At 38.0% G+C, this 12,389-nt stretch overlaps 1 protein-coding gene across 24 annotated transcripts in view; it reads left to right on the plus strand.

The window, feature by feature from the left end:
- LOC126921458 (disks large 1 tumor suppressor protein) overlaps positions 1–10,815 on the plus strand; it is a 538,419-nt gene extending 527,604 nt beyond the window's left edge. For 17 of the 24 annotated variants that reach the window (XM_050733096.1, XM_050733098.1, XM_050733101.1 and 14 more), the window contains 12 exons: positions 2,275–2,488; positions 2,696–2,853; positions 3,278–3,527; positions 3,741–3,843; positions 4,541–4,579; positions 5,685–5,726; positions 6,828–6,926; positions 8,036–8,185; positions 8,694–8,866; positions 8,970–9,079; positions 9,148–9,239; positions 9,393–10,815. In XM_050733096.1, the coding sequence (XP_050589053.1) occupies positions 2,275–2,488; positions 2,696–2,853; positions 3,278–3,527; positions 3,741–3,843; positions 4,541–4,579; positions 5,685–5,726; positions 6,828–6,926; positions 8,036–8,185; positions 8,694–8,866; positions 8,970–9,079; positions 9,148–9,239; positions 9,393–9,502 (1,540 nt within the window). In that variant the 3' untranslated portion in view covers positions 9,503–10,815. The remainder of the gene's footprint in view (positions 1–2,274; positions 2,489–2,695; positions 2,854–3,277; positions 3,528–3,740; positions 3,844–4,540; positions 4,580–5,684; positions 5,727–6,827; positions 6,927–8,035; positions 8,186–8,693; positions 8,867–8,969; positions 9,080–9,147; positions 9,240–9,392) is intronic. The other 7 variants (XM_050733105.1, XM_050733088.1, XM_050733094.1 and 4 more) reach the window with 5 other exon arrangements.
- The last annotated feature ends 1,574 nt before the right edge of the window (positions 10,816–12,389 follow it).

Genomic DNA, 12,389 nt, shown 5'->3' on the forward strand with positions numbered 1-12,389 from the left:
CCCGGAGTTTATTTATTATTACATTATGTGAATCTTAACGATATTGATACTACAAGGCAAAACAACAACATGATTCGAATTATCCTCTAGCTCATGTGCCGCTACAGAAATAATTAAACAATAATATTGGTATAACTTTTTGGGACAAATTAATAATCCATAAACAAACTGAGACATTGACAATCTAAATTAATTTAGAATTCTTGAATTCGAATTTTATTTTTAACGAAGAAAGTTTCAAGCATTTGCATTAAGAAACGATTCTATAACGTAGTAAAGGCATTGTTAATTGTCTGTGATTTTTTCAGACTTTCTTAAAGCACAGAGCAGTAAACAGACATAAATGATCCAATTTGTCTATGATATATAAAAAGATATATTTGTCTACGCGTATTAATGCCATGAAAATTAACTAAACTAACGGGATAGATTGCGATAAAGTAATTCTATTTAAGAATTCCTACTTGTAGTTAAACTAAACCCAAAGTATTTTTAGTTAAATCCGAGACAAATTGGATTATTAAAGCACACGATTTCCAATTAAGTGTAATAATAATAGTAATAATAATAATAATAATAATAATTTCTCTCTCTTTGTTCTACACAGAAATTTTTATTACTTTATTACATTATTCGTGGTAATACGGTTTCTTTATGCGTGTTACCACTGCTCGTTTACACCAATTCGATTCAAGCGCGAGTATTAGTGCAATTGATATAAACTGGTAGCTCAAACACAGAATATTGACAAACGAGCCCCTGTACGTGTCTCGGTCTTTAAAATCGCGTCATCCAACATACAATGCATCGACCAGGTGGAGAAACGAGGTTCCGTTCACAAATTGTTTCGTGTTCCGTCTGTCGACGTGGGAATTGTGTGTTCCGCGACAGAGAGACGCCTACGGGAACTCGATTCCGACTGCGTGGTGATTAAGTGCCTAAGCTTTCAGAGCTCTCGACCAGAGCAAGGAATTTCGCATTTCCTCTTTTCTTCGCATCCAGTGTGTTCGTAACGAGAATGGATGGTCGAGTGAGATTTACCTGTCTTGCGATTAACCTCGTCGATCTTAATTAAACTCTGTTCCTCGAATAAAATGCTGCAAAATTTGGATAGAAAATTAGTACGTTCTCCAGGATAATTGTATTGTGAGCAGGTTTTTACTCGCCAGATAGAAATGTCATTTTTATTCAAATAAAATACTACAAAATTTCACAGCGGAATTCCACGCGATAACGAAAAAATGTTGCTTTATTTTTGGTTTATATGTTAATATCCACCCATAAAAGCTTCTATTCACTAATGAATAATTATTATTTATTATTATAACACAATTATTTTTTAATATATAAAATAATAATAAAATAGTGCTTAGTTATCTTGGTAGAATGTCTTCGCAATAAATATTCGCAATAAAACCTTGTATTGCTTTATTTGAATAAAAATGACTCTTCTGTAAAATGTGCAAGGACTTTCGTATATAATTATATACATATGAATTTTTTAAAAAAGAAAATAAGCGGAAGATGGGGAAGAAAATAAATTGAATTTCTCCCTTTGAATTGTTCGTTTCATTCGTTTTTAACCTGATATTCGCAATTTATTTAATCTTTAAGAATTATATGATGATTTCAAGTGTTTTATTGGGAGAATACACCTCGAGATCAGCCGTGTCGCGATCATGCTACTTTGAAAAGCTACTTTAACTTGTTCTTCTAAACCAATGACTTTAATTAAAAATACTACGAGACGCGAAGCAATTAATGTCCGGCGACATACTTTAAGACCTCAATACTACTTGAGTCCGTAACGAAAAGACTTTTATCCTTTAACTGGAGGAAAAGAGCAGCTCGAAAATCGTTGCCTCTTTCATTCAAAATGAGAAATATTTCTTAGTAAAGAAAACGATATGTTTTTTTTCGTGTAAGTTAGAGAACGATATATATGTACGAATAACATATGTACATTACTGACAAATAAAGAGATTCTACCATCGTATCTAAAGAAATCGATTAAAATCAAGCTAATTAACTCCACTTTTTGTTCATTTGTTAATTTCATTACATAAGTACACAACTTACTTGTGTAAATTCAAAGTGTAAAATCATCACTTTTCTATACTTTTCAATTTAGTTTTGAAGTTGGTCTTTCTTTGGAATTCTTTTACTTCGAAGTTAGTCAATGTGACCCTTAAATGACTTATATGATAATCGGAAGTAGTGAACGACTAAGGTAAATTGAATATGATAATTAAATAGCACTTTTTATTTTTACAGAGAGGTACGTACGGTCGTGCTCAACAAAGGTTCCTCCGGCCTGGGTTTCAATATTGTCGGTGGCGAAGATGGCGAAGGAATTTTTATTTCCTTCATCCTAGCCGGAGGTCCCGCCGACCTCAGCGGTGAACTACGTCGCGGCGATCAGATACTCAGTGTCAATGGCATTAATCTTCGGACAGCCACCCATGAAGAGGCCGCCGCGGCCCTTAAGGTATCTTCAAAGCATCTCTATATTTCTTTCTAGATATTTGTGTTCGATTATTATCGAGTTCGATCATCGAATTCTAGAAATACTTCCAAATCTTTTGATATATTTTAAGAATTGTCATCTCCGAACAAAGAAATGAATGAAACTGCGCCAGTCGTAATTGATTCGATCGTATTTAGTAATTAAAAATTTTGTAATATTCGTATCCAGGGTACCGGGCAGACAGTGACGATCGTGGTGCAGTATAAGCCCGAAGATTACAACAGATTCGAGGCTAAGATCCATGATCTTAAACAACAGATCTCTCAGCAGAATTTGATGACAGGCACCCTCATGAGGACCTCGCAAAAGAAATCGCTTTACGTTAGGTAGGACTAATAGGAACTAGATAATGATATCAATTTAACCTATAACTACGGACATTCATATTTTTACTATCACCATAGACGTGTAATCTTTCAGATTACTTGGTAATTTTATTTATTAAAAAAGCCATTATTAACATTCCTCACACGTTCGTAACATTTAAAATCCTTCAACGAATCTTGGCAGTGAAATAAAAATTCGAACTGTAGTTGTGAGTTCAGAGATTCTTCGTACATTTTTAGATAGAGTCCAAACTTTTTTTCACAAATAATTCGCTCGCCAAGATTCAAAGCACGTATAGCCAAAGGCAAACCTACATCTCTTAACGGTAGTGCTATTATAAGTTAAGTCAATATAAGTAAAGATGGGAGTCTTAAACGAAAGAATCACGAATACACCGTAAATGACTTCCATCCGCTTTCACAGAGCGCTATTCGACTACGATCCTAACAAGGACGACGGTCTGCCGAGCCGTGGTTTGGCATTCCGTTACGGTGAAATCCTACACGTGACGAATGCCAGCGACGATGAATGGTGGCAAGCCAGAAGAGTGACTCCTCAGGGCGAAGAGGAGGGTCTCGGCATAATACCGTCACGCAGACGATGGGAACGGAAGCAACGCGCCAGGGATCGTTCCGTCAAATTTCAAGGCCATATGCCGGTCATCCTCGACAAGGTGAGTTCGTTCGATCGGCTGCGCGTGAAATCAAGAAGAAGGACGACGGGATCGTATCAATATATTGATTACAAATCAAAATTAGAAAAATTGGAGCAAAATATTAAAATTAGAATAGACTATGGATATTTTTAAAATATTTATATAATATTTTTATTAAAAAGAATGTAAAAGAAAAGTATTTAACAAGAAGATATAATTATGTTATCACAGCAATCAACACTGGATAGAAAGAAGAAGAACTTCTCATTCAGTAGGAAGTTCCCGTTCATGAAGAGCAAGGACGACAAATCTGAAGATGGTTCAGATCAGGAACGTGAGTGTCTTGAAACATGACCAATTCGTATCCTGCACGTTCTGTGCATGTTCAGACCCGTATATATTACCTATTGTGGTCTTTTTACGTGAAAATTTTTTATTTGTCGTCGTATTTCTCAGTCACTATATATGTATATATATTATCTAGATCATATTATGTTTGAACTTATAATTAGTACCTTTTACATGTGTCTTGATATCCCCCTGTTACAACGATGATTCTGTGTTCTTTTTTATGTTTTTTCTTTTTTTTTTCTACTTCAATTTAATCTATCGAATGGATGACCTCGATAAAGATTAATTCTCGAACGATTTGAAGTTACTAGAGGTTCGTAAACCCTTCATAAACTCAATTGTTTCCCCTGTCGTTCGATCGTTCTTTATTTTTCTTATTTTCACTCCCTTTGATTGACCAATATTAACGTAGAAAGTCTTTTTATTAAACATGCACCAAAGTCAACCCTACGAAAAAAGAAAGAAAAAAAGAATCGTATCGGAAACGTAACGGAAAAAGCGTAAAATAAATGGAACGCAATATCTTCGAATCTGAAAGCCCATTTAGAGGTGCGTTGGCAAGTCAAGGTCATTTAGTAATTCGTGACAAGTACGACGAATACGCCCAACTTCCGATTGAGCTTTTGTGTTTTTACCATGTGAAAACGTGACATGTGTTTTGTTTTTGCCTGCTTGTGTAGGGTCGCCCACGACACCCGAGAACGAAAACGATCCTACACGTAAGTATTCCAAGTTAGTCAACAAGAAGAAACAAGATACAATCACATGATACACCCACATACACATATACGTTATACTATACACGAAATACACAAGCGCGCGTGCACGTACATTTCTATTTGGTTTTTTAATACGAAGAAATCAATATATCGAGAAATCAATATACGAAAAGAATCGATAAGACGAGAAAGAAGAAAGTTTTTTCAAGAAAAGACAGAAACGATATCAGCGACCCTGTGAATTAGTTACGCTTCTCGAGAGGTCTCTTCTTTCGTACATCCTTTTCTATGCTTGCGCCCAGCACTCTGCAACTTCATCCTTGCACCAATTATACTCGCATCATGTGTTTGGTCACTAACATCGCGATCGAGCAAACTGTGACACTTTACTCGACTCGCTTTCTAACTGGCTAACCTTTTATGGTAGATCGTGGTAGTGGTAGAGCCACCCTCGAATGCTTGTAGAAATATCAGCACGTGTAGTGATTGATGGTGAACGGAAATTTTGACGTTGCTCGTTCACATTTCTTCCGATCGTCGCGCGAGTGCAAAAGGATTGGTACGTGGAAAGCTTTATTTACGAAAATTGTGAAACTTATTGAACTTATTGAAAATCATTAAATACTATATTCATTGTTCTGAAGCAAATCTCTGTTAAGATATATCTGGCACCATTTTCAAGAGAAGTAGGTCTTAGAATTCTAATTAGTTTTAGAATTCTCAGTGAAAGCACGATCACTCTATAACTCTGTAGCTGCATCATTTCTCTATCGTGAAGGGAACGACTTGAAAACGTTTAACTTTATTGAATGTTCGCTCCTTTTACTGACATTTTCACCGGTACTAATAAATAGTCACCGTGAATTTATAAGTTTAACGAAGCGAATAAAACGTAACGAGCGAAACTCGCGTGCACCGCGGAAAAACGAGCGATCGTGCGAGCTATCACGATGGGCCAATCAGGGGTGTTCGAAAAGCTCGAGCTAGCCCCGCGCGGTAGGAAAGATGATTGCTCATGCTTAAAGCTTAATTAATCCTAGCAATTATTAACGGCCGCTTATTAGTACGCAACGTATACTGAAATATTGAACTTGTTATGTTTTAGCATTCATGCTGTGCTACACCCAGGACGACACTAACACCGAAGGTAATCACGTCTCTCTCTTTCTCTCTTCACTTTGCCACCTCTTTCTGTCTCATCCGTTCCTATATACATACGTATTTGTATCTTCTTTCTGTTCCCCTACTCTCTGCCTGCCTTTCATTCCAGTCCCCATTATGTATTCCGACCCCTCCCACCTACCGTTCCATTCCCCAAACCCCTCATTCTCTTCGTTTCATCTCGGTCGCATCAATTAACAAAGCACACGTTCATTACTGCGATATAACGATCCGTTCGCGGGACGAACGCATTGTTCGACAACGTCCTTTTGTCGTGGCGCGTTGTCACTTTTGAATACCGCGTTCTGCCTCTCGCCGCATTGTCGATTAACGAACCTACCGACTTCCAAGAGAAACTACGAGCCGAGCAATCGAACTGATTTCACTAGCGGAATAATGGACCTTTTTTCTTGTTTTAGTCTTCATTATATTCTATTTCTCTTTTCTCTCTCTCTCTCTCTCTCTTTTTTATATATTCTGTAACATTATGGAGTATCAATTTATTTGAAATTGAAGTTAAATGTCTCGAAGCTCTAATTCAGTGTTTGAAAATTTGAAAACGAAGGATTCAAGTTAAGAGATGCATGTCTAAGCTTAAAGAATTTAAATTTAAAATTTACAAATGTAGGTATTCAACGCTGAAATTTCAATTGAGAATACAAAAATTTTAATTTAGAACTAGGTCATCTGGAATGGGTAAAAAAGTCGAAATTTCTGTATAGAGTCATAAAATTTCAAAGTATCAGTAGCACTATAACCATCCCTTGCTGCATTAACAAATTGTACCTCGCTCGAATCATCAATGATCCATGACATTTATAAAGAATTACATTTCAAACTTTCATCCTTTCAACAATCGTAAAACGAACAAAAGCCGGCATACGATAGAATGAAACGTCCTCCACGTGTAAAGCTTCGCTAGATTTCTTCGAAGCTAATATCCGTTGTCATGGAACGATTTCACGCAGATGGGACCGCGGGTTTCGTCTGCGTATTACTACACGTTCATTCTCATCTCCTCTCACATCTCACCGCGCGCTTCTTCTACCGGTTTCATTCATAAAAAGATATCTGTCTTACGTCGCAGGGAGTAGAGAAATTTTGTATCGTGTCGAACTGCCTTATATGGAGGAACTGACGTTAGTTTATCTGGAACAGGAGGACGATAAGAATAATGACGAGTGTAGTAAGTGATGCACAATACACGAAAAAAGAGTCATAGTGTGTGAAAAAACAGGAGTGAACAACAGATACCAATTTAGGTCCTTGACTAACAAGCTATCGAAACGCGATTTCGATCGTCGTGCGAATCTTCTTTTAATAGCAACTATTGTTTCTTGTTTTCTTTTTTACTTTTCTATGTTTTTCTCTTTAATTTTTGTGCCTTTTTCTCTGTTTTTTAATTCTCACCACTCTTTGCCCACGAGCACTGACCAAACGCCGAAAACGCTTCGCGCAATTGGGACAGTCGCGACGTGCTTTGTGTCTATCCATTTTTTCTGCCGATTTTGATTTCTCTGTAATACTAATTATCCTCGTGTAGACTTTCAATGAAAGTCACAGAAACCTTACGTAGAGCACGAGAAAGCGCGTCGCTTCTCTAAAATTTCCAATCACACATTTATATTTTAGAGATTCCAAACTCAAGTTTGAAACCATTTACCAAGGGAAATTCAATGAAAATTGAAAGAAACGCGTCGTTCTCGGGAGAACGATAACATACCCATAACAACGAGAAGCGACGCGTCCTGGTAATCGTGTTAAAACCGTTGTAATCACGTAGTATCGAGTATCGATTATAAAACACGATCTCTATCGCCATCGAGTGTATTAGCATAGTCGCCACGTAACTAATGCCACGTCGACCTTGATACTTTTCGATCGCCTAAGTTTCTAGACTTTAGGGAGCTTATCAACCTTTTTTAGTCCCTTTTACCTTGCTTCGATTTCCTAGGTGCTAAAGCATGGATCATTTCTCGTTCGAGGTGGACAGCAAAGTATAATAATCATTCCCGGTCGCGTTTCTGTATTATTCATAACCAGCATATAGTTATATGTATACTCGTATCTACTTATATCAAAGTTTCTTGTAATCGAAAATAGTATTTCGAAATCGACCGTGTCATTCTCTCTCGTCCGAATAGATCAAAAGTTTCTTAAATCGAGAGAGAAACTAATTTGTTTCCCTTAGCTGTTTGAAAGAGTGCAAACAATCTAACCGAGGATAACAAAAGCTTTTTACCACAAACACCGTCGTCACGGAAATACGAGTGTACTTTATACTGGAAATTACAGGCAGCGAAGAAAACGTGCTGTCGTACGAGGCAGTGCAGCAACTCACCATACAGTACACCCGACCTGTCATTATCCTCGGTCCTCTCAAGGACCGCATCAATGACGACCTCATCTCGGAATTCCCGGATAAATTCGGCAGCTGTGTGCCACGTGAGTTGAAACAAAGTTTAATCTAGCCCGCCTGGCGATTTGGGTCACGCGTTGCTTCCGCGAATCGCGAGATTTCCTCGGATTTCGCGAACATTGCTCGTCGGATACAATTTGTTCTTTCATTACGATTGTAGTATATTTCTTTTTAAGTTAACACGTTGACTACCATTGAAGACATACATGTTTTATCCTGGCAGTCGCAATAAATTGAAATATTCTACGTCATATTACCTACTGTCAATGTTACCTAAGTCACTCATATTGTTGAAAATTTGTTGCTCTATGAAATTCATCTTAATTTAACTATTTTGAAAAATTTAGTAAATCGTGAAACGAAATTTCACAAATACTACTATATCCTATGTTGATATTCCAGTGTAATTGCATACTTATTTTTACGATTAGTATTTGTTAAATATTCAATGTTTCAAAGATTCGTTTGATCAATTGCTTATGCCAATAATAAAATTAGTTTATGGAGATGATTGGACGTTTCTTATTTCTGCAGATACAACGAGGAGTAGAAGAGAGTACGAGGTGGACGGGCGTGATTATCATTTCGTCGCATCTAGGGAACAGATGGAGAGGGATATTCAGAATCACTTGTTCATTGAGGCCGGACAGTACAATGATAATCTATATGGCACGTCCGTGGCGTCCGTGCGAGAAGTTGCTGAGAAGGTAAGGGGAAGCAAATTATTCATAAAAATCAATCCGAACGTAAAACCAAATAACGATGTTCGATATTACAAATTAATAAAAATTTCATCTACGACTAATATAGGGGAAACACTGTATTCTTGACGTGAGCGGAAATGCCATCAAGAGGTTACAAGTGGCGCAGCTGTATCCCATCGCCATTTTCATTAAACCGAAGTCCGTGGAGTCAGTTATGTAAGTAGCAATGCTTTCGGTGATTCGTTCGAGAATTGAAGTGTAGTTTAACGAGCGATTATTTAAAGGGAAATGAACAAGAGGATGACCGAAGAGCAAGCGAAAAAAACGTACGAACGAGCACTGAAGATGGAGCAAGAGTTTGGAGAATACTTTACTGGTAAGTGATTTCCAATAATATAATGATTGTTTTATTACGAAACTCGGAAACGAGCAATTTGTCGATAAGTCCGATAATTTAATTGGCACAACGAGCAATCGACGACAATTATAAGATTGAGTTATTGATATGGAAACCTTCGTTATGTTGCAGCCGTGGTGCAAGGTGACACGCCCGAAGAGATCTACGTGAAGGTAAAGGAGGTAATCGCCGAGCAGTCAGGCCCGAATATTTGGGTACCGTGCAGAGATCAGCAACTGTGACGTCCTGCCCCCCACGCTCAGCCCGGTCCGAACGCTTGGACTCTACCTCCGAGGCGTCAAGCTTAATTACTCTTAATAAAATAATCGAGTAACTCTCTAATGCCTTCCCCGTCCCTGTCCCAAAACCCGTTCCACTTCACTTCAACCCACCTTCCACACACACACCCGCCCAATCGAGTAGCACAATGTTCCAGTTAAGGCGTTAGCCGCGCACCAAGCTCGTCGAAAAAAGAAGACTTCGCAAATAAAGCTGACAGTATGTGAAGGTTTAGAGGAGTAGAACGTTCATGGGAGGAGATTAGGTTAAGAGATTAGGCAGAGGTTAATAGTAATCGAGCATGTTTCGAAACGTGTTCGAAGTCTCCATCGCGAGAACTTGGAACTCGCGATCACGCCGCGAGAAAGGTTTCATTGTTGATTATATAAGGATAAAACAGTCAATGGCGTGTTCCAGCTGTAATTGTTATCCGTTTCGACGAGAGATCTGATCGCAGAATATTTAAGGCGTTTTAAGGGTCCTTCCACCGAGAGATTGTTAGGAGGAAGGATACATGTTATAATGTTAATACCAGAAATGTTTCGTTGTATTACGATGTTTTCTCATGATTTCCACTTGACGAGTGGGTTTGTTGAGCAAGATTACGAGCATCGTCGCGTACTTGTCATCACGTTAAATTTTTATCACTGTGTTAAGACGTCAAACACGAATACACAGCAGTTCGATCGTTAACAGGAATCAACCTCCTTGTCGCAACAAAGAATGTAAAGTTGCTTCGTAATTTGCAACGTAAGAGAAAAGCACGGAGGACTGCATCGTGTATTCATCTCGGTATTGATTTTAACGCGTGTGCATGACGACTCGACCGGCACAACGGAGCCGATTCGTCGAGAAGACGTGTGTTTTACCGAAAGACTAGCGTCGCGATTCTTCGATTGATTGAATCGCGACGTGTTCTGTGTGTGTTATGTTGTATGTATACAGTTCACGCAATTGCTTGAAAATACGACGAGAATAGCGAGTAATAAACGAATGATCGGTATTTGGCCGAGGTCGAACGAGAAAGAGGTGAACCGAGAGGGTACGAGCGAGAAAACAAAAAAATAATAAAAGATAATAGATGTTTAAGATAGATTTTCGTCGCGATTATTTGTATGACGCGCACAGCACGTTAGACGCTTAAACAAAGAATTTTTCACGCGCAAATCGCGACGATTACGGCGATGAAAGCGTAACAATGAAGAAAGAAAACGAGACAAGGTACGAGAATATACTGAAAAAATAAAGTAAATGAAAAAAAAAATGAAAAAAAGAATCAATAAAACATAATACTTGGCTTCACCGAACATACTATATATGTATAGCTTGGTCCGGTTAATTCTGAGCGAAGTAGCGCGGTATTTTTTAATGTACTTAATCACAATAAAAAGCGAACAAGAGACAGAGGGGAATCGAAAACATTCATTGTCTGACGAGATGAAATTTGAACGTATTAGAATGTACTGGCAGGACAAACGGAATAGATATAAAGGGAACTAGAAAAGCAGGATAATGGGACATTCTCATTGAGAGTCTGTTCCACGATATGTTCTTTTTTTTTCTTTTTTTTTTTTTTCTTGCTATGTTGAGAAAGAAAAAAGGAAGAGAAAGAAGCAAATAAAATAGAGAAAATGAACAAGAAGCGATAAGATCCAGGCGCATGTTACGAACCTCACGATTCATCAAACCTCACAGGACAAATCTCTAGATGCTAGAATAGCGGTATATAATGTTTTGTACAGCTAGATTACTAAGCCAGTACTGGGTTATGTGCAACATTATATATACATATAAATAAAAATATATATAAATAGAATGCGCGCGAGAGAGGGAGAAACGGGCAGCAAGGAGAGGAAGAATGAACGCTATTGTAATTTAAATACCACTACTAAATTATTATTACGATAGTAGGTATATATATACATACATACATATATATATATATATATATATTATTGTAAATATCTATATCCGGGTAATCGAGATGGTATATGGTGGTAGCGTGTAACCGATTAGGAAGCAGGTGGTAGCGAATATTTCTCGAGCGTATCGAAACAAGGATATGACGCGACGAGTTGTACACATCCGATGCAAAGAGGAACCGTTACTTCCGAGTTTCGTTTTCTACGATTGGCCCGTGCCAATCTATAGAAAGCTAGATGCGTATGCGTAAAGATAGAAGGAAAACGGAGCAGTTATTAACAAGAACAGGTCTCGCAAACAGTCCGCGTTCTATAACATTCTGAAACAAAAATTTTGCGAATAACTTTCAGCACTATCTAGATTAACGAAACGCCTCCGTTATTCAGCCATTTTCACACAGGCGATTAAAAAACTGAAAAAATTTACGAGAAGAATTATCGAATGGCATCTTTTCGATCACGTTACGTGTCCTGTGTCGAAGACAGATCTGCATATGTGAGCATTAAATCTGGACGAGTGGATACGAAATGACGAAGGAAGTCGCTCATCTAAATACACAGTACTTACGAGTGAATAGAAAAATGCGAGAGCATTTGACGTACTGAGGAAATGGTGTAGGAAGGGTGATGTAATGAAACTGTAGCAAGGGTTATGAAATAAAGAGAGAGTTTATACAGAACGCGAGATGCATCGTTTGGGACAGAATGCTCGTTTAGTCAGAGCTTGTACGTAGCTAAAACTGTATATCGTCGCAATGACCACACACCTACATCTCTTATTTCACAATCGCCGATCGTGCAAGCGATTTCGCTGATCGTTTCGCCATCGTTAATTGCCTTTCCTTCGGTTGGACGAGCGAAAAGGGCCGATTTTGCGTCCTTTTTTCCTTCCGTTTTTAGTTTATTCGTAGGATGTGATTCGCGCGAT

This window comes from Bombus affinis, chromosome 10 (genome assembly GCF_024516045.1).
Source record: "Bombus affinis isolate iyBomAffi1 chromosome 10, iyBomAffi1.2, whole genome shotgun sequence".
Taxonomy (NCBI): Eukaryota; Metazoa; Arthropoda; class Insecta; order Hymenoptera; family Apidae; genus Bombus; species Bombus affinis.